We start from the raw sequence: 23154 nt of genomic DNA, 5'->3' as shown, positions 1-23154 counted from the left end.
CAAGGGCCTCATCCCCACAACCCTGGCCGGTGGTTGTGGGGGGTCTGCGGGCGGGGGGCTTATCGGAATCTGGAAGCCCCCTTTAACAAGGTGACCCCCAGATCCCGGCCCCCCCCCCTGTGTGAAATGGTAAGGGGGTACATAAGTACCCCTACCATTTCACGAAAAAAGTGTCAAAAATGTTAAAAATGACAAGAGACAGTTTTTTGACAATTCCTTTATTTAAATGCTTCTTCTTTCTTCTATCTTGCTTCATCTTCTGGTTCTTCTGGCTCTTCTGGTTCTTCTGGTTCTTCCTCCGGCGTTCTCGTCCAGCATCTCCTCCGCGGCGTCTTCTGTCTTCTTCTCCTCGGGCCGCTCCGCACCCATGGCATGGGGGGGAGGCTCCCGTTCTCTTCTTCTCTTCTTCTTTTCTTCTTTTCTTCTTTTCTTCTCTTCTTCTCTTCTTCTTCATTTTCTTCTCCGGGCCGCTCCGCAATCCATGCTGACATGGAGGGAGGCTCCCGCTGTGTGACGGCGCTCCTCGTCTGACAGTTCTTAAATAACGGGGGGGGCGGGGCCACACGGTGACCCCGCCCCCCTCTGACGCACGGTGACTTGACGGGACTTCCCTGTGGCATTCCCCGTGACGTCACAGGGAAGTCCCGTCAAGTCACCGTGCGTCAGAGGGGGGCGGGGTCACCGGGTGGCCCCCCCCCCCGTTATTTAAGAACTGTCAGACGAGGAGCGCCGTCACACAGCGGGAGCCTCCCTCCATGTCAGCATGGATTGCGGAGCGGCCCGGAGAAGAAAATGAAGAAGAAGAGAAGAAGAGAAGAAAAGAAGAAAAGAAGAAAAGAAGAAGAGAAGAAGAGAAGAGCGGGAGCCTCCCCCCCATGCCATGGGTGCGGAGCGGCCCGAGGAGAAGAAGACAGAAGACGCCGCGGAGGAGATGCTGGACGAGAACGCCGGAGGAAGAACCAGAAGAACCAGAAGAGCCAGAAGAACCAGAAGATGAAGCAAGATAGAAGAAAGAAGAAGCATTTAAATAAAGGAATTGTCAAAAACTGTCTCTTGTCATTTTTAACATTTTTGACACTTTTTTCGTGAAATGGTAGGGGTACTTATGTACCCCCTTACCATTTCACACAGGGGGGGGGGCGGGATCTGGGGGTCACCTTGTTAAAGGGGGCTTCCAGATTCCGATAAGCCCCCCGCCCGCAGACCCCCACAACCACCGGCCAGGGTTGTGGGGATGAGGCCCTTGTCCTCATCAACATGGGGACAAGGTGTTTTGGGGGGCTACCCCAAAGCACCCTCCCAATGTTGAGGGCATGTGGCCTGGTACGGTTCAGGAGGGAGGGGGGGCCGCACTCTCGTCCCCCCCTCTTTTCCTGCGGCCTGCCAGGTTGCGTGCTCGGATAAGGGTCTGGTATGGATTTTTGGGGGGACCCCACGCCGTTTTTTTTTTTTTTTTTGGCGCGGGGTTCCCCTTAAAATCCATACCAGACCTGAAGGGTCTGGTATGGAATTTAGGGGGAACCCCACGTCGTTTTTTTTTTTACATTTTGGCCGGGGTTCCCCTTAATATCCATACCAGACCTGAAGGGCCTGGTATGGAATTTAGGGGGACCCCACGTCATTTTTTTTTTTTAATTTTGGTTCGGGGTTCCCCTTTGGGGAATTCCCATGCCGTTTTTATCAATGAACTTCTATGTGTATTGTCGGCAATGCAATAGCCGCGGGTAGTTTTAAATGAGTTTTTTCCTTCAAAATGTCATTTTGCTGTCAGACTGTTCTAAACACAGGAAACATGCGCCCCTTTACAGGCACCCCCCAGGTACGAAATTTAAAGGGATATTACACTTTTATTGATTGACTTTAAGTATTATTAAAATCACTGCTCCTGAAAAAACGGCCGTTTTTAAAACTTTTTTTTGCATTGATCCATGTCCCCTGGGGCAGGACCCAGGTCCCCAAACACTTTTTATGACAATAACTTGCATATTAGCCTTTAAAACTAGCACTTTTGATTTCTCCCATAGACTTTTAAAGGGTGTTCCGCGGCATTCGAATTTGCCGCGAACACCCCAAATTGTTCGCTGTTCGGTGAACTTGCGAACAGCCAATGTTCGAGTCGAACATGAGTTCGACTCGAACTCGAAGCTCATCCCTAGTCTGCAGCCTCTGTCCTCCTGTATCATGTGCGCAACCTCTGACCATCTCTTGTCTTTTATCATGTCTGCAGTCTCTGGGATCCTAGAAAGGAGTCAAGAGTGGGAGCGCCGCTGGGATGGGGGTCACGGGAAGCGACAGACATGTGTGGACTGTGGAGAGGAGACTATAGAATAGCCGCCAAGCTGAAGCCGTCTGACTGAGCCCTGCAAGGTGCACCTGAGGTCAGTGACAGCGCCGCCAGGCCAGTCTGGGGGGTCACTAATGTAAGGGTGGAGTGAATACAATAATGTAAGGGGGCACTGATATAAAGGTTCCCCCCTATGTTAGTAACCCCTCTTACCTTAGTGTATTCAGTCTGCGGAAGGTGGTCTCTGGTCACCATCCTGCAGACTCTGATTTAAGGGGGAACTCTCTGCTGGCCGGGTCATAGTAACCTGACTTTCATGTAAATTGAGAAATATGTTTTTTGATTTTTGTTAAACTTAAACACATTGCTAATAGCACTAGCTGTGTGTTTATAGTTCAAATATATATATTTTCACTGTTTAGCACTAAAAACAGTAATTGTAGGCACTTTTTTGCAGTGCCAGTAAAAAATGTGGATCCGCCAGTAAATGTCATGATTTTTTGCCAGTAAAAAATTGGCACTGTTTGTAAATTTTGGCATTCTGCCAGTAAATTTCACTTCGGGGGGTTGGCAACACTGGTGTATAGGTAATATAACCTGGCGTTCAGTCTATTCACTCTGTGTGATTATGAAGGCACAGGTCTAGGAAACATGGGACTCTGAAGGCTAGTATATTTACTAGTGTTGTCATATTTACTTTGTTGGATTTTATCATCTGTTGCAAGACTTTGTTCTGTATTGGAAATCAATAAAGTGCATGAAAGAATTGGGCTGCTGTGGAAGATTATACTAACTACTTATTAATTATCTACCCACTATACTATATCACTACAAGTAGTATGGAGGACAGGGAGTTAGTAGGGCAGGTTACAGGGGTCAGCAGGATAGAGGAGAGGAGTTAGTAGGACAGTGTACAGGGGTCAGCAGGGCAGAGAACAGGGAGTTAGTAGGTCAGGGTACAGGGTTCAGCAGGGCGGAGGACAGGGAGTTAGTACAGCAGGGTAAAGGGGTTAGCAGGATGGCAGACAGGGAGTTCGTATGGCAGGATACAGGGGTCAACAGGACAGAGGACAGGGAGTTAGTAGGGCAGAGTACAGGGGTCAGCAGGATGGAGGACAGGGATTTAGTAGGGCAATGTACAGGGATCAGCAGGATGGAGGACAGGGAGTTAGTAGGGCAGGATACAGGGGTCAGCAGGACAGAGGACAGGGAGTTAGTAGGGCTGGGTACTGGGGTCAGAAGGATGTTGGATAGGGAGTTAATACGGCAGGGTACAGGGGTCAGCAGGATGGAGGATAGGGAGTTAGTACAGCAAGGTAAAGGGGTTAGCAGGATGGCGGACAGGGAGTCATTAGGGCAGGATACAGGGGTCAACAGGACAGAGGACAGGGAGTTAGTATGGCAGGGTACAGGGGTCATCAGGATGGAGGACAGGAGTCAGTAGGTCAGAATAGGAGGGGGTGAAATCACCCCCTATTCACCCCCTTAACCAAAATCCCCCCTCCTAGCACAAATCCCCCCCATTCCGCCTCCTAAATTAACCTTCCCTGCACAAATTACTCCCCTTCCACAAACCTCTCACCCCAGTCCAAGTACAAAACTGCTAGGGTGGGGGTTTGTGGGCTTTGCTCTCCCCCTCCTGTCATACCAACACTCCTTCACACATCACATGATATCAGATCCATGGATCAAACTGTACACGGTATGATTACCACCTCTGCATCCACATTTCCTTCTGCCGGAAGATGAGCAGCCCTTGGAAGACATAGGGGGGCACTAATCATACCGTGTACAGTCCAATCTATGGATCCGGTGTTACCTGCCATATGAAGGATCGCTGGAATGACAGGAGGGGGAGAGCACAGCCGCTGTCACTTCTCTCCGGACTCTTAATTTTCCTGATCCAGACTGTCTTCTCCTGAGTGTGGCAATGAGGAGAGGAGCAGAGCGACCAGGCACACTATCCATGGGGGGCAGGCCTGGGGGGGCACAGGTGAAATCACTCCCACCCCACCCCTAGATCCAGCCATGACTCCTCCCCCTCCTGTCTGTGTGCAGGAAAGCATTACAGCCAAGGAAGAGGAGGATGGTTGAGCCACAAGCCGCTCTGCAGTGCTCTGTGTATGTGTGAGGCAGCTGGCTTCTCTCACCGCTGGCTGCCTCTCACATATACACAGCTATGCTTGCGGCGTGCGGGACCCCCAGACACCCCACACAAGCCACAGCATGGGTGCTACTGCCGCCCAAGCTAGTGTGTGCTTGCAAGCAAGCCACTGGAGCCACTTGTTTTCTGGCACTGGGCTCCACTCCAGGACAAAGCCTTGATTTGCTGAAACTTAAATCAAATCCTGGGACAGTCCCGGCTAACCCGGGACAGTTGGGAGACATGCTCACCACTATCTTCTGGAATACCTGAGAACTCAAAATGTCCTCCAAACCGTTGCAGGGACATATCCTCATGGGATTTATGGAACCCCCAGGATGTGAGGAGTTCCCTATAACAGAGACCTCCACCCAGTGGTTCTTGGTGGATTCCTCTGGGATGAAGAGTCTCTGGAGCTGTAAATGCCCCATGCTGGGAATCCCCCAACATCTGTACAAGGGGAGGGGTGAAGATTTCCCTGCTCAGGTGAAGGATGAGATCTTCACACACCGTCTGTGTTTCCAGCTGGAGATCCACCATTGTCACCCATCATGGCATGGCGTCCTCATAGCGAGAGAGGAAAATGAGCTCAAAAGGGGAGAGGCTGCCCACAGTGACCAATCAGAGTGTTCAATACTTTTTTCCTCAGTGGTGAAACCTGATTGGTTGCTGATGGTAGAAACTCCACCCTCCATTGTTGATGAATCAGCTTCTTCCCAGTAAGAAGAACTCCAACTTACAGCAGAGAGGCAGCTCTGTCCAGGTCGGAGGTCAGCCTGAGGGTCAGAGCTCCAACTGGGGTCACTGACATCCCCTCCAAGGTCTCCAGATTGCTGCATTGTCAGTGTGTGTATTGGGGATCTGTCACCCCGCCATCAATGGTCACATCTACCACATGGGGCCCCCGAGCAGAAGGCACAGCACAGTTCAGATCACAGCAACTTCAGGAGGGCTGAGCACTGCAGATGTGAATCCACAGGGAATGGTGAGGATGGGGCAGTAATCAGAGGACATTGTACACACGTCTCTCCCAGATCTTCTACTATATAATGTATGGATAGAAAGACACGGGGAGGACACTGCTAGGACTGGGGGTGGGGGTTGGATGGACTTACCTTCTACATGGACGGTGTATATAAAGACACGGAGCGGGGAGGACACTGCTAGGACTGGGGGTGGGGGTTGGATGGACTTACCTTCTACATGGACGATGTATATAAAGACACAGAGCGGGGAGGACACTGCTAGGACATGGGGTGGGGGTTGGATGGACTTACCTATTACATGGATGATGTAATCATTGACCTGTATAAGGCTTCCTGTAGAGTTGTGTATATACACACTGTATGTCCCGTCATTCTCCAGAGTCACACTGGATATGATCAGACTTCCATTCTCTGATATCCTTGTGTTGGGGAAATATGTGCTCTTAGACAGATCACAATTCATGTGTTCAGCTATTTTTTCTCCTCCGAATTCACCAACTTTTTTATAGTACCAGGTAATCCGGTCACATCTCTCTTTATCTGTATGATTGAGGGTGAGATGACGTCTGATGGGGAGGAGAAGGTCAGATCCCGGCCAGGTAAATATTTCCTGCGTAAAAGTCGGGACATTTCCTGCACAGACAGAATACAGATCCCAGTCAGGTCACAGTGTACTCTCCCCTCCCCCCTCATATAACACACATTGATGTAGAACCATCTAGAATCCCATGAGACTAATGAATAAAAAAATCCAACACTATCCAAGACGTCCATGTGACAAACGTGGTTCAGACCACTGTCACCTTCACCAACTTGTGACAAATGACAGGTCCTCCTCACACCGCGCTGTCACCGATACACAACAACGCCACTCCCAGCCTCACCCGGCACAAAGATTCTCCAGCTTGCGGGACACAATCTAAGTGCCAGCAGACTGAGAGCGATTGTCGCTGGGTTTGGATAACTAAGCAATGAACTCTTTAAACTTCCACCAACTACTTGTATTGAGAAGTAGTAATCATTCACCAGATTAGTAATAGGAACTCGGATTGTAGAACAAACGTCTGTAACACTCGCTGTCACCCCAGACAGGGATATTCAGAGATTTACACCACAGGAGCGCTCTTCAAGAGACAGCGACTCTGAACTCTGCATTAGGGAATTAGAGATTAGGGATGGCCCTGATGTTCGAGTCAAACATAAGTTCAAATAGAACATCGGGTGTTCGTTTGGTCGAACATATGGGGTGTTTGCAGCAAATTCGAGCCCAGCAGAGCGCCCCATAATGCAGTGCATTGATGGCTGCTGATTGGCCAAAGCATGTACTTTACTTGCATGCTTTGGCCAATCACATCTGTGAGAGCCATGATTGTCAAAGGCAGGGTGCCTTTAGCCAATCATGTTGAGGGGGTCCACGCCCCACACTATATAAGGCTGCTTTCACGGCGGCCGTATATAGTGTTACAATAACGTGGAGATTGAGAGAACGTTAGCTAGAGGCAGGTTAGTTAGTGGCGTGCCGGCAGTTTAGTATATATACAGTATCTCACAAAAGTAAGTACACCCCTCACATTTGTGTAAATCTTTTCTTCTATCTTTTCATGTGACAACACTGAAGAAATGACACTTGTCTACAATGTAAAGTAGTGAGTGTACAGCTTGTATAACAGTGTAAATTTGCTGTTCCCTCAAAATAACTCAACACACAGCCATTAATTATAAGATGAAACAATCAGCGCCACAAGTAAAAAAATATTGTGATATTTAAATAAGATAACCTAATAATAAACGTGCACAGCTGCTAAACATTCCGAATGGTACACCACACTGATTTCAAAATGGATAGTAAATAAATAAATGTAGTGCTATGTGTAAAATTATAAATATAAAGTGCAAATCTCTAAAATAAATAAATCCTACATATAAATGAATAGTCCATAAAATGAAAAAATGAAGCCCCCAAATAGACAAGTTGCACTTACAAAATAAAAACTTTAAAATCACATAAAAACCTCCAGAGTAGCCCCGCCGTGTCCACATACACAGTGCCTGGCTGGACGTGACTATCAGCTCCTCTCTTCTAGAAGGGAGTCTTTCTCCAACAAGATGTGTTACCGGAGCAAAAATAAGTTTTAATAACCCATCAATCTAGTTTTCTGCAATCATGTGGGTCCACCCAAAAAATAGTGGAATGCAAATATAGTAAAAAAGTGGATTGCGCTAACTTTTGTGTATAATAACCACCACAATTGTGCAAAATAAAAAGTATTTCTATATTGATCCTATGATGAAGTGTTTTTCTCTGCCATCTATATTGGTATATTGATATTTTTCTCTTTATTTTTATTTATTTATTTATTTTTTTGCCTATCAAAAAACTTATCTTTCCCATATATTATTTCTGATCAAAATGTATCTAGATAAAATATCTTATAGTGTTACCAACCACTGTGTAAAGTGCTAGTGCTAACAAAATCTATAGGTATATATATAAGTGAGAAATAAACTGAAAACTAAAATCATACAATGTGCCAATATTACTTCATACAATTCCCATATCAATGTATATATGTGCTGCACAGTGCAAGAAAATTTGCAGAAAATTTTTTGAAAAATGTCCCCAACATGTGCACCACAGTACACTAGATGTCCTCAGTGAGTGATCACTCCTGTGCAGTAATAACGTTTTTCTTCAATATAAAGTGCTCCAAATTCACCACTTATTGTGATGTCACCACCACCTGTTGCAATGGCCACTCACCAGATACGGTAAAAATATGCGCCTTTGGTTCATTTAGGATAACCACTCCGTTTATGATGGGTCCGATCGCAGCAGTACAATTAGTGTCTCTTGCTCTATATAGTGCTCACAATAACATGTGGATAGCCATCATGGTGTAGTATGTAACTCTCATTTATTAAAAAAATTTATTAAAAAAATCAGGAGCTTCCTGATGACGTAAACCCTATTGCGAAACGCGTAGAAGCTGCTGGGGACTTTCCTACCGCGTCCGATCATACGGGTGTGAGGCTTGGAACACACACCGCTGTGAGGAGACACTAGGACAGATTGAGACTCCGCTCTCCACATACACTGCTGTATTAGCTTGGTGCCGGCTGAGGGGCACCAAAACATGTGAGTTTGTCCATGTTTTTTTTAATGTTTTTAATTTTTTAAATTTTTTTATTTTTTTTTATTTTTTTTATTTTTTTAATAAATGAGAGTTACATACTACACCATGATGGCTATCCACATGTTTTTGTGAGCACCATATAGAGCAAGAGACACTAATTGTACTGCTTGAACAGGCTGCGATCGGACCCATCATAAACTGAGTGGTTATCCTAAATGAACCAAAGGCGCATATTTTTACCGTATCTGGTGAGTGGCCATTGCAACAGGTGGTGGTGAAATCACAATAAGTGGTAAATTTGGAGCACTTTATATTGAAGAAAAACGTTATTACTGCACAGGAGTGATCACTCACTGAGGACATCTAGTGTACTGTGGTGCACATGTTGGGGACATTTTTCAAAAAATTTTCTGCAAATTTTCTTGCACTGTGCAGCACATATATACATTGATATGGGAATTCTATGAAGTGATATTGGCACATTGTATGATTTTAGTTTTCAGTTTATTTCTCACTTATATATATACCTATAGATTTTGTTAGCACTAGCACTTTACACAGTGGTTGGTAACACTATAAGATATTTTATCTAGATACATTTTGATCAGAAATAATATATGGGAAAGATAAGTTTTTTGATATAAAGGCTAAAAAAAATAAAATAAATAAAAATAAAGAGAAAAATATCAATATACCAATATAGATGGCACAGAAAAACACTTCATCATAGGATCAATATAGAAATACTTTTTATTTTGCACAATTGTGGTGGTTATTATACACAAAATTTAGCGCAATCCACTTTTTACTATATTTGCATTCCACTATTTCTTGGGTGGACCCACATGATTGCAGAAAACTAGATTGATGGGTTATTAAAACTTATTTTTGCTCCGGTAACACATCTTGTTGGAGAAAGACTCCCTTCTAGAAGAGAGGAGCTGATAGTCACGTCCAGCCAGGCACTGTGTATGTGGACACGGCGGGGCTACTCTGGAGGTTTTTATGTGATTTTAACGTTTTTATTTTGTAAGTGCAACTTGTCTATTTGGGGGCTTTGAATAAATTTGTATACGGAGAACACTATGGTCTCTATACTTATTATTTACATGTCCTGAACTCATGGAATCTTGAGCCAAGCTGAGAGATGATCCGCTTCTTTGGATATTAATGAGCTGAGTTACCATTAAGAAAAGAGCCATCTGGATTACCCACCATTGATTGGGAAGAGGAAGTGAGAGCAAAGCGCTCGTGGGGAGATCCGCATATGAGTTTTGACTCATCTGGGAGGTGAGCGCGCATTTTTACTGGTGGTGGTGTGCGCTCCTTCTGAGGACGAACAAACCCTGTGGTGGAATGGTGTGGATACACTGATCACAAGAAGAGTTTTTCATGTTTTATTTCTTCATTTTTTTCATTTTATGGACTATTCATTTATATGTAGGATTTATTTATTTTAGAGATTTGCACTTTATATTTATAATTTTACACATAGCGCTACATTTATTTATTTACTACACAGCCATTAATGTCTAAACCGCTGGCAACAAAAGTGAGTACACCCCTAAGTGGCCCCAAAGTGTCAATATTTTGTGTGGCCACCATTATTTCCCAGCACTGCCTTAACCCTCTTGGGCATGGAGGTCACCAGAGCTTCACAGGTTGTCACTGGAGTCCTCTTCCCCTCCTCCATGACGACATCACAGAGCTGGTGGATGTTAGAGACCCCAGATGATCCCCAGATGATCAATAGGGTTTAGGTCTGGAGACATGCTTGGCCAGTCCATCACCTTTACCCTCAGCTTCTTTAGCAAGGCAGTGGTCTTCTTGGAGGTGTGTTTGGGGTGGTTATCATGTTGGAATACTGCCCTGTGGCCCAGTCTCTGAAGGGAGGGGATCATGCTCTGATTCAGTATGTCACAGTACATGTTGGCATTCATGGTTCCCTCAATGATCTGTAGCTCCCCAGTGCCGGCAGCACTCATGCAACCCCAGACCATGACACTCCCACCACCATGCTTGACTGTAGACAAGACACACTTGTCTTTGTACTCCTCACCTGATTGCCGCCACACACGCTTGTCACCATCTGAACCAAATAAGTTTATCTTGGTCTCATCAGACCACAGGACATGGTTCCAGTAATCCATGTCCTTAGTCTGATTGTCTTCAGCAAACTGTTTGCGGGCTTTCTTGTGCATCATCTTTAGAAGAGACTTCCTTCTGGGACGACAGCCATGCAGACCTATTTGATGCAGTGTGCGGAGTATGGTCTGAGCACTGACAGGCTGACCCCCCCACCCCTACAACCTCTGCAGCAATGCTGGCAGCACTCATACGTCTATTTCCCAAAGACAACCTCTGGATATGACGCTGAGCACGTGACCTCAACCTCTTTGGTGGACCATGACGAGGCCTGTTCTGAGTGGAACCTGTCCTGTTATACCCCTGTATGGTCTTGGCCACAGTGCTGCAGCTCAGTTTCAGGGTCTTGGCAATCTTCTTATAGCCTAGACCATCTTTATGTAGAGCAGCAATTCTTTTTTTCAGATCTTCAGAGAGTTCTTTGCCATGAGGTGCCATGTTGAACTTCCAGTGACCAGTATGAGAGAGTGAGAGCGATAACACCAAATTTAACACACCTGCTCCCCATTCACACCTGAGACCTTGTAACACTAACGAGTCACATGACACCGGGGAGGGAAAATGGCTAATTGGGCCCAATTTGGACATTTTCACTTAGGGGTGTACTGACTTTTGTTTCCAGTGGTTTAGACATTAATGGCTGTGTGTTGAGTTATTTTGAGGGGACAGCAAATTTACACTGTTATACAAGCTGTACACTCACTACTTTACATTGTAGCAAAGTGTCATTTCTTCAGTGTTGTCACATGAAAAGATAGAAGAAAAGATTTACAAAAATGTGACGGGTGTACTTACTTTTGTGAGATACTGTATATATATTCTTTTTTTTTACCTTTTTGCTGTGTGGGCGTTTTGCCTTAGGACAATTGCAAATGTTTACCATCTGTTAAAGTACTAGCTACTTTCCAATGACTAAAATAGAAAGAAATCCTGTGAGCCACCACTGTCTAGATGCTTAAAGTGGATTAAATTACCCAAAGAATATTGGTATTGAGCCTGTCACATGTATCGTGAAAGATGAACAAATTATCTAAAAGCTGCTAGTGCTGAACACGTCACATATATCGTGCAAAGATAAATAAATTGATTGAATACGCTGCGCTAAAAAATGATATAGATTGTAGTGTACACTAAAGCTATGTAAAATTAATCAAATTAATATAATTAATAAATGGATACGATATACACACAAAACCAATTTAAAGTGCCTCGCGCATAACAGTGTTTAAAACCATAAACATAAACAAATAATATATAGGAAAAGTGCTCCTGTGCAATATATACCGTATATACTCGAGTATAAGTCGAGGCACCTGATTTACCACAAAAAAAATGGGAAAAACTTATTGACTCGAGTATAAGACTAGGGTGGGAAATGCAGCAGCTACCGGTAAATTTCCAACAGCGTGTCCCTTAACATAAAATTTGCCATGGACACATTTTATATTAAGGGGCACCCTGATGGGCAAATTGTATGTTAAGGGGCACCCTGATGGGCATATTTTATATTAGGGGCACTCTGATGGGCACAACAAAACGTGCCCCCTAATGTAAAAATCGCCCATCAAAGTGCCCCTTGATACAAAATGTGCCCATCAGTGTTGCTCTTAAAATAAAACTTGTCCATCAGAGTGCCCCTTAGGGTCACGCTGATGGGCACCTTTTTTATGTTAACCACTTAACAATCGGCCCATAGCCGAATGACGGCTGCAGGGCGGTTGCTTAACTCTGGGAGGGCATACTATGACGTCCTCCCAGAATTCACCTCTCGCGCGCCCCCCCCGGGGCGCGCACCCGAACACATCCGTGACCGACGGGTGCAGAGGACCCGGCGCATCACGGATCCTGGTAAATGGCCGCTGATCACGGCCGTTTACCATGTGATCGCTCCCTCTGCAATACCCCCACAATACTCTGCAATACCCTGCAATACTCTGCAATACCCCGCAGTACTCTGCAATACTCTGCAATACCCCGCAATACCCCGCAATACCCTGCAATACTCTGCAATACCCCACAATACTCTGCAATACCCCGCAATACCCTGCAATACCCTGCAATACTCTGCAATACCCCACAATACTCTGCAATACCCCGCAATACCCTGCAATATCCCGCAATACTCTGCAATACCCCGCAGTACTCTGCAATACCCCGCAATACCCTGCAATACTCTGCAATACCCTGCAATACCCCGCAATACTCTCCAATACCCCGTAGTACTCTGCAATACCCCGCAGTACACTGCAAAACCCAGCAGTACATTGCAATACCCCACAATACTCTGCAATACCCCGCAGTACTCTGCAATACCCCGCAGAACTCTGCAATACCCTGCAATACCCCGCCATACTCAGCCATACCCTGCAATACCCTGCCATACCGAGCCATACTCAGCCATACTCAGCCATACCCAGCCATACCGAGCCATACTCGGCTGTACTCGGCCTCTGTATGTGGCCAGGCTGTGGAAGTCTCACACATGTGGTATCGCCGTACTCAGGAGGAGTAGGAGAATCTATTTTGGGGTGTCATTTTTGGTATGTACATGCTATGTGTTAGAAATATTGTATAAATGGACAACTTTGTGTTAAAAGAAAAAAATGCGTTTTAACCACTTCCCGCCCGCCTGCCGTCATACGACGTCCTTGATTTTGTGCGGGGATATCTGAATGACGGGTGCAGCTACAGGCATCATTCAGATATCAGCTTTTTCAGCCAGTGATTGCCTACACCATAAGAACAATCATAGCGGCTGTTCCACTGCTTGATCGTTCTTACGGGAGGCGAGAGGGGATGTCCCCCCCTCCTGCCGCCCTCCGGTGCTTCTACCGATTCGCCGTTACGATCGAAGCCAGGATCTTTTTTTTTTTTTTTTTATTTCAGGCTTCCCAGCCTAGAGGTGAGATGTGGGGTCTTATTGACCCCATATCTCACTGTAAAGAGGACCTGTCATGCCATATTCCTATTACAAGGGACTTTTACATTCCTTGTAATAGGAATAAAAGTGATCAAAAATTTTTTTTTTTTGGAAAAAAGCATCAAACTAAAATAAATAAAGTAAAATGAATAATAAAAAAAAAATTTTAAAGCGCCCCTGTCCCCGTGTGCTCGCATGCAGAAGCGAACGCATACGTAAGTCCCGCCCACATATGAAAACGGTGTTCAAACCACACATGTGAGGTATCGGTGCGATCGGTAGAGCGAGAATAATAATATTGGCCCTAGACCTCCTTTGTAACTCAAAACACGTAACCAGTAAAAAAATTTTAAAACGTCGCCTATGGGGATTTTTGAGTAGCGAAGTTTGGCGCCATTCCACAAGCGCATGCAATTTTGAAAGGTAACATGTTGGGTATCTATTTACTCGGCGTAACTTCATCTTTCACATTATGCAAAAACATTGGGCTAACTTTACTGTTTTGTTTTTTTTTAAAGCACACAACTGTTTTTTTTACAAAAAAAAGCGTTAAAATAATTGCTGCGCAAATATCGTGCGAGATAAAAAGTTGCAATGACCACCATTGTATTCTCTAGGGTCTTTGCTAAAAAAATATATATAATGTTTTGGGGTTCTAAGTAGTTTTCTAGCTAATAAATGATGATTTTTACATGTAGAAGAGAAATGTCAGAATTGGCCTGGGTGCTCCAGAACACCTGAAGGTGCTCCCTGCATGTTGGGTCTCTGTATGTGGCCACGCTGTGTAAAAGTCTCACACATGTGGTATCGCCATACTCGGGAGTAATAGCAGAATGTGTTTTGGGGTGTAATTTGTGGTATGCATATGCTGTGTGTGAGAAATAACCTGCTAATATGACAATTTTGTGAAAAAAAAAAAAAAGTAAAAAAAAAACTTGATTTTGCAAAGAATTGTGGGAAAAAATGACAACTTCAAAAAAACTCACCATGCATCTTTCTAAATACCTTGGAATGTCTTCTTTCCAAAAAGGGGTCATTTGGGGGGTATTTGTACTTTTCTGGCATGTTAGGGCCTCAAGAAATTAGATAGGCCGTCAGTACTTCAGGTGTGATTAATTTTCAGATATTGGCACCATAGCTTGTGGACTCTATAACTTTCACAAAGACCAAATAATATCCACTGATTTGGGTTATATTTACCAAAGATATGTAGCGGTAAAAATTTTGGCCAAAATATATGAAGAAAAATTACTAATTTGCAAAATTTTATAACAGAAATTAAGAAAAATGCATTTTTTTACAGATTTTTCGTTCTTTTTTCTTTTATAGCGCAAAAAATAAAGAACCCAGCGGTGATTAAATACCACCAAAAGAAAGTTCTATTTGTGTGAAAAAAAGGACAACAATTTCATATAGGTACAGTGTTGCATGACTGAGTAATTGTCATTCAAAATGTGAGAGCACCGAAAGCTGAAAATTGGTCTGGTTAGGAAGGGGGTTTGAGTGCCCAGTTGTCAAGTGGTTAAGGGGCACTCTGATGAACAAATTTTATTTTAAGGGGCACGCTGATGGGTATATTTTTAATGTGCATGCTGATGGGTACATTTTATGTTAAGGCCCCTTTCACACTTATACGACTTGTCCCACGATTTTGTACTGCAAAATCGTATGACAAGTCATTCTCCATGATTTTCAATGACTACCATTCATATTGGCACGACTTTAAGTCGTGTCGACTTGAAAGTAGTCCCTGCACTACTTTGGTCCAACTTCTATGCGAGTTGTACTCCATAGACCTCAATGTTAAACCCTCAAGTCGGAAGAAGACCCCGAAGCTGCCTAATAAATTACTTTAAAAACCTGTGTAGTGTGTTTTTTAATGACACTTTTTTCCCTAGGTAAATGGGTAGAGGCACGATGTACCCCATACTCATTCACATAGAGTGGGGGGCCGGGATCTGGGGGCCCCCTTATTAAAGGGGGCTCCCGGATTCCGATAAGCCCCCCGCCCACAGACCCCGACAACCAACGGCCAGGGTTGTCGGGAAGAGGCCCTTGTCCTCATCAACATGGGGACAAGGTGCTTTGGGGTGGGGGGGCCCGCAGGGCGCCGCCCATGCCCCAAAGCACCCACCCCCCCATGTTGAGGGCATGCGGCCTGGTACGGTCCAGGAGGGGGGGCGCTCGCTCGTCCCCACCCCCATTCCTGACCGGCCGGGCTGCATGCTCGGATAAGGGTCTGGTATGGATCTTGGGGGGACCCCATGCCGATTTTTCGGTGTAGGGGGTTCCACTTACAATCCATACCAGACCTAAGGGCCTGGTATGCCCCTGGGGGGGAACCCACGCCAGTTTTTTTATTTAAAACTTGGCGTGGAGTTCCCCTTATGATTCATACCAACTACTGTTTGTTTTCATTTGTTAATGCCAAAAATGTGGCAAAGTCATACAGTAGTACTGCTCCCAAATCACGGCAAAATCGCGGCCGCGAAATCGCGGTAAAATCGTGCGACTTTGAAGTCGTATAAGTATGAAAGGGGCCTAAAGGGCACTCTGATGGGCACAACAAAATGTGTCCATCAGTGTGCCCCTTAAGAAAATATGCCCATCAGCGTTCCCCTTAAAATAAAATTTGTCCATCAGAGTGCCCCTTAACATAAAAAAGGTGCCCATCAGCGTGACCTTTAACAAAATAAAATATGCCCAGCCATTGGTGATTACTAGTTGGCCCACATACCTTGAATGCAGGAGAGGCGGATTGCGGAAGCTGCACGAGCCTAAGCCGGGACCCGGGAACCGCGAGTAGCAGGGGGGGAGCTGAGTGCGAGCTCGTCTTCGTCTGTGGTGAGGAGCAGGGGGTGGGCGCACACACGCGGTCGGTAATGTCCAAATATGACCGTGCTGAAAATAAACAACACTGCAGGCGATATGTGATTCAGGTCATAAAATAAAGTGCTCATGTGCATATAAATCGCATCCAAATCGCATCCGACTGCGTCTCCAGTAACGTGATAAAAGGTTGTGTACTTCAAGAACAATAAAAAATGTGATCCAAGACGTGCTGGGGTGTCTTCACTCAGGTTCCCCCCTTAGGTAGTAAACGCTCACCTTAGAGCGCATGACTTTGCGATTAAGCTAAGGCAAAACACGCATGTGAACCACCTCTGGGCTCTTTAAACTGTCAGGCTCCTGGGTTCCTCAGCATAGTCATCCGGGATATATGAAAGGAAAAACTCGATAGTGCAATGACGTTTTAAACAATTTATTTCACTAAAGCAAAGATCCCCATCTGGGGTACTCACATATATCAGGTGCGTCAGTGCACCATTCTATGATGAACATGTAGCAGATTATACCAGGGTGGTACCGGGATGATATGAGCGTCCTCCTTAGCCTACAAGATGTTCTGTCGTGCCATCCGGGAGGGGTCAGGACGGCATGACAAGACATCTTGAAGGCTAAGGAGGACGCTCATATCATCCAGATACCCCCCTGGTATAATCTGCTACATCATAGAATGGTGCACTGACGCACCTGATATATGTGAGTACCCCAGATGGAGATCTTTGCTTTAGTGAAATAAATTGTTTAAAACGTCATTGCACTATCGAGTTTTTCCTTTCATATATCCCGGATGACTATGCTGAGGAACCCAGGAGCCTAACAGTTTAAAGAGACCAGAGGTGGTTCACATGCGTGCTTTGACTTAGCTTAATCACAAAGTCACGCGCTCTAAGGTGAGCGTTCACTACCTAAGAGGGGCACCTGAGTGAAGAAACCCCAGCACGTCTTGGATCACATTTTTTATTGTTCTTGAATTACAAAAACTTTTATCACGTTACTGGAGACGCAGTCGGATGCGATTTATATGCACATGAGCACTTTATTTTATGACCTGAATCACATATCCCCTGCAGTGTTGTTTATTTTCAGCACGGTCATTTACCACATATTTGGACATTATATATTCCACAGGAGCACTTTTCCTATATATTATTTGTTTATGGTTTTAACACTGTTATGCACAAGGCACTTTAAATTGGTTTTGTGTGTATATCATATCCATTTATTAATTATATTAATTTGATTATTTTTACATAGCTTTAGTGTACACTACAATCTATATCATTTTTTAGCGCAGCATATTCAATCAATTTATTTATCTTTGCACGATATATGTGACGTGTTCAACGCTAGCAGCTTTTAGATAATTTGTTCATCTTTCACGATACATGTGACAGGCCTAATACCAATATTCTTTGCGTAATTTAATCCACTTTAAGCATTTAGACAGTGGTGGCTCACAGGACTTCTTTCTATTTTAGTCATTGGAAAGTAGCGAGTACTTTAACAGATGGTAAACATTTGCAATTGTCCTAAGGCAAAACGCCCACACAGCAAAAAGGTAAAAAAAAGAATATATATACAGTATCTCACAAAAGTAAGTACACCCGTCACATTTTTGTAAATCTTTTCTTCTATCTTTTCATGTGACAACACTGAAGAAATGACACTTTGCTACAATGTAAAGTAGTGAGTGTACAGCTTGTATAACAGTGTAAATTTGCTGTCCCCTCAAAATAACTCAACACACAGCCATTAATGTCTAAACCACTGGAAACAAAAGTCAGTACACCCCTAAGTGAAAATGTCCAAATTACATAGCTTTAGTGTACACATCTATATGTATAATATATATACAATCTATATAATTTTTTAGAACAGCATATGGGTTTTGGGTATAAGTTGAATACCAGGTTGTTGTTTTCTTTTGTCATTAGGTATTACAGCAGGGTATGTTTTTCAGGTTCCCAGGTGCCACAGTGTGGGGATATTCTGCAACTACATTACACTAACTATGTATTGCTTTGCAGCTTCACTGAAGCATTGGGACTAGGCTGCGTGCCTACCTCTGTTCTCCCGGGTTTATTAATGTGCTTTTTAATTCATTATTATGTCGGTTACTGTACTGTCCTGGAATGTCCAGGGCCTCAATGACAAAGTTAAAAGGGCGGCTATGTTTACTTATCTAAAAGTGGCCAAACCACATATTGTCCTCCTGCAGGAGACGCATTTGGAGGGGAGCAAAGGTGTTATCAAGGTGTTTGGTAGGGCGAACACTTAGTTTGTGCAAAGTTTCAAGGCAATTGATTGAGGTTTAGGTACTTTATTACACATTAAGCTACATTAAGCCATTTTTACATTGAAAGTTTTAGGATGTCCCCTTTGTCCTACACAATTCTGTTCATCTCTTCCTATCCTCATGAGTGGCCCAGTACACCCCACATATTACATCTCACATTTCCTACATGGGATCCAATAAACATTTTCCTGCTACAATTCACAAATTGCTGGATTTGCTGAAATCTCTTTTGTACCTCCAAACTTCATATGTTTTCTTGTCCTATGTAATATCTAATATCTGCATGGACTAAAGTCCCATCTAAAAGCCCCATGGATGGGGAGCCATGTAAAGGAAGGTTTGTTAGTCCTATCCTCAGAATAGCCGGGGGATAGAAGAGCTCCAAATATAAGAGCTTTCCTACTAAAGAAATGAGCAGCACACTGCAGGAGCGGATAAAACTGCCCATCTGTGTATAACATTGTCACCTTCTGTCCTCCTCCATTCATCAGAGTTTTATCCATCCCTCTGCCTGGACAGAGAAGAGCCCACATAAGGAGGACACAGAGGGGACACATTGCTGTAGTCAGGGTATCTATGATATGTACTCTGATAATAATACTGTATTATCACCTTTTTATAATGTTCTTACATACCTGTGCCTGGACAGAGAAGAACCCACAGGAGGAGGACACGGAGGTGCCACATCACTGCAGTCAGGTTTGAGGTCTGTGTGGGAAGAATGAAAGTTATAAAGAACTCAAAGAGGAAGAAGATTTTGCGCCACAAGATGTGTTTCCTCTGCATTTTATGGAGAAAAACGTCATGTAATCTGGTGTGTCAATCCAACCACAAGTCACATTTCTCTGTCTTGTAGATGGTGAACAGTGAAACCAGCAGAAAGTGATTTATATCCCGAGGTCTATTTTTGATGAGATCCGTGTGCTGAGTTTCTGGCTCCTCAAATCTGCTTCTGATGAAAGGTCCTCTTCCTCCCATTCTTCTTCAGGGGTAATCTGCTGTCCTACTCACATGCTGCTGTCATGGTCTATGTAAGATTCAAGTATTTCTCAGCCTCATGGCCAGGGGTTAGGTGTGGATTAACGTCTCCTGTATGTTCACAGAGAATGCTGCAGGTTCAACATTTGCGGTCCTGGTGAAATTATGTGGAAATTTATGTGACCCAAATTTTAAAGTTTGCATAAAACCCTGCCTGAACTCTGATTAGAAGGGTGAGAATGGACATTAATTGGGAATTATGTATGCACCAGCGCCTTCACTATAAAAGGTGCATTGATCATGTAGATTTATGGTGTCATTCATAAGATGTACATACAGTTAGGTCCATATATAATTGGACACAGGCACAATTTCCATACTTTTGGCTCTGTATGCCACTAGAATAAAATTAAAACAACCCAAATGAATTTGAAGTGTAGACTTTCAGCTTTAATTCAAGGGGTTGAACATAAATATCAAGTACAAATTTTAGGAACGGCAACCATTTTTATACACAGTCCCCCCCATTTTCAGGGCCTCAAATGTAATTGGACAAATGAACATATTCATAAATAAAATGTAATTTGTAATATTTAGTTGAGAATCCTTTACTGGTAATGACTGCCTGAAGTCTGGAACCCATGGACATTACCAAAGACTGGCTTTCCTCCTTTCTGATGCTTTGCCAGGCTCTAACCGCAGCTGTCTTCAGTTGTTCTTTGTTTGTGGCTCTTTCTGCCTTTAGCTTTGCCTTCAGCAAGTGAAATGCTCAATTGGGTTGAGATCAGGTGGTTGACTCGGCCATTGTAGAATATTCCACTTCTTTTCCTTCAAAAGCTCCTGGGTTGCTTTTGCAGTGTGTTTTGGATCATTGTCCAGCTGTACTGTGAAGCGCCGTCCAATCAACGTTGCTGCATTTGGCTGAATCTGGGCTGACAATACATCTCTAAACACTGCAAAATTAATCCGGCTGCTTCTGTCAAATCATCAATAAACACCAATGACCCAGTGCCACTGGAAGCCATGCATGCCCATGTCATCACACTGCAAGCTCCACCATGTGACCACAGATGATGTTGTGTGCTTTGGATCATGAGCTGTTCCAAGCCTTCTCCACACTTTTTTCTTCCCATCATTCTGGTACAGATTAATCTTATAATAAAAGGAGGAAGATCTCCTCAAGAGACTCATCAATGAGGAGTAAGCGGGTTTAAGAAAAAGTACAAATTGCTTTATTGCATAGTCATACAAAAAAACACAATTACCTTCACCATTTCATAATAAAAATTGACAATATTGTCAGTAACAGACTTGCAACCACCCTGCTCAAGCCTTCATGCTCACACACACACTATCACACATCAGATATCCAATAAAGGAAATATCGCTGATGGATGAAAAATGAACAGCCAGTCCCCAGTTCAGTTTGGCACTAGGACAGTGAACCTGTCAGTATAGTGATAACACAGTCCAGGAACCGGAGATGTAATTATGCAGCAACTTTGGGGAAGTGTGTGTGAAAAAGAAGGGACATAGCTTGATATGGAAGCAGGTAAAAGTTACGGGGTTAGATCCTCAGCCAGATTTCAATGAAGATCACATTGAAGGCAGCAAACTCAGTGCGAAATACTGCAAAGTCAAGCTGGTACATATGAAAGCAGACAGGCAGTGGATTTCCGCAGATGGAAGCAATGTATCACAGGGAGATGGGATGGTGTTGGATTGAAGCAGGTACAAGTAGATAATAGCCCAATAAATCTCACCAGTCCATCTTGGCACCCAAAGATCCACCGGTTAACTGTCAGAAACCATGAAATCAGACAGAAGTACAGTTAAATCACACTTGTTTAATAAGAAAAAGTAAAAAGAACAAATGTAGTCAAAACATAGCCAAAGTTCGGTAACCGGAACGGATAGTCAGCCAAGCCAGAAATCAATGTAGTGGAACAGCAAGCAGGATCTGGAGCCAGAAGGGATGTCAGCAAAGCAAGTCTTTAAACAGGAACACAGCTATAAGTAAGCACTTAGCATAAGTGTGAAACGCGTCAGCTGTTTTCCTGTACTTTCTTGCTGTGGTGTCTTGTGTACTTCATGATCCAGTTTCTTTAATAAAGACACATGAAATTTCTCCCGGTGTGCGGCTGTCCAGAACTTTTCGTACATTTCCTGCCTGTTTCAGCATTAGCCAGCACCTGGGGCTCTTCTTTCCTGGAGGTAAAGGATTCATTTATTCCGGTCTGGATCTACCTGTGCGGTGGAGTCTCTCTTGAATGGCTTAAGTAGGCAGGACTGACGAGCAGGATATCATCAATATCTGAGTAATGCCCTGTACACATGGTCGGACTTTCCGACGGAAAATATGCGATCGGAGCGTGTTGTCGGAAATTCCCACCGTGTGTAGGCTCCATCAGACTTTTTCCATCGGAATTTCCAACACACAAAGTTTAAGATCTGGATCTAAAATTTTCCGACAACAAAATCCGATCACGTAAGTTCCGATCGTGTGTAGACAATTCTGACTCACAAAGTGCCACGCATGCTCAGAATAAATCACGAGACGGAAGCTATTGGCTACTGGCTATTGAACTTCCTCTTTATGGTCCCGTCGTATGTGTTGTACGTCACCGCATTCTTGACGATCGGAATTTCCGACAACATTGTGCGACCGTGTGTATGCAAGACAAGTTTGAGACAACATCCGTTGGAAAAAATCCGATGGATTTTGTTGTCGGAATGTCCGACCGTGTGTACAGGGCATAACTGTGGAGAGATAGGAGCTGGCAATTAGCTGACAGCTGAGCGGCCAGCTCAGAGAAGAAAGGGATCTGTCTCCACAGCAGGTCAGTCACCACTTCCACAATCCTCTTGTCATGTCAACTGAAATCCTTGCTTGGTAGTTGGAGCATGTAAGGCAAGTCAAGTGGGCATAGTCTGAATCAAAGCATCACACCCTCTGTGATGATAATGACAAGCTGACATGTTTCACTAGTCAAGCTAGTTTCTTCAGAGCTCTGAAGAAACTGGCTTGACTAGTGAAACATGTCAAAAAGTGCAGCGCTATATTATATGTGAATTACTGGGAAATCACAAAAAAGTGAAACCATAAACATGTGAGTTACTAAAAAATAACATAGAGTAAAACTGTGCCCAGTATGGTAACCAAATAAGGAGAACCATAGAATGAACATAAATGTCTATAATAACATGTATTACACTACGTGACCAGAGTCCATAAAGATAAAAGAAATCTTCTTAGACCCTGGGGGTGCTGAAACGTGGGAAGTTGGCTCAAGCTAAATTGAACAGCAACCATAGGTGATGCATCATGAACATCTGAAGTTGGACACTCTTACCGGATGTTGTGAGACATATCTGCCATATAGCAGTACGTCTGTCAAAGCCAGGGGAGATGACCTCCTAT

General features: G+C 44.0%; 1 protein-coding gene across 1 annotated transcript in view; it reads right to left on the bottom strand.

The window, feature by feature from the left end:
* Nucleotides 1–6043, bottom strand: part of LOC141129484 (hepatic and glial cell adhesion molecule-like) — an 81365-nt gene extending 75322 nt beyond the window's left edge. Inside the window, exon 1 of the mRNA XM_073617541.1 lies at nucleotides 5705–6043. Coding sequence (XP_073473642.1) covers nucleotides 5705–5876 — 172 coding nt within the window. The 5' untranslated portion in view covers nucleotides 5877–6043. The remainder of the gene's footprint in view (nucleotides 1–5704) is intronic.
* Nucleotides 6044–23154: the final 17111 nt, after the last annotated feature.

The sequence above is a fragment of the Aquarana catesbeiana genome, linkage group LG02 (genome assembly GCF_042186555.1).
Source record: "Aquarana catesbeiana isolate 2022-GZ linkage group LG02, ASM4218655v1, whole genome shotgun sequence".
NCBI lineage: Eukaryota > Metazoa > Chordata > Amphibia > Anura > Ranidae > Aquarana > Aquarana catesbeiana.
Note: the sequence above shows the minus strand (reverse complement) of the source record. Positions and strands in the feature narration are given on the sequence as shown.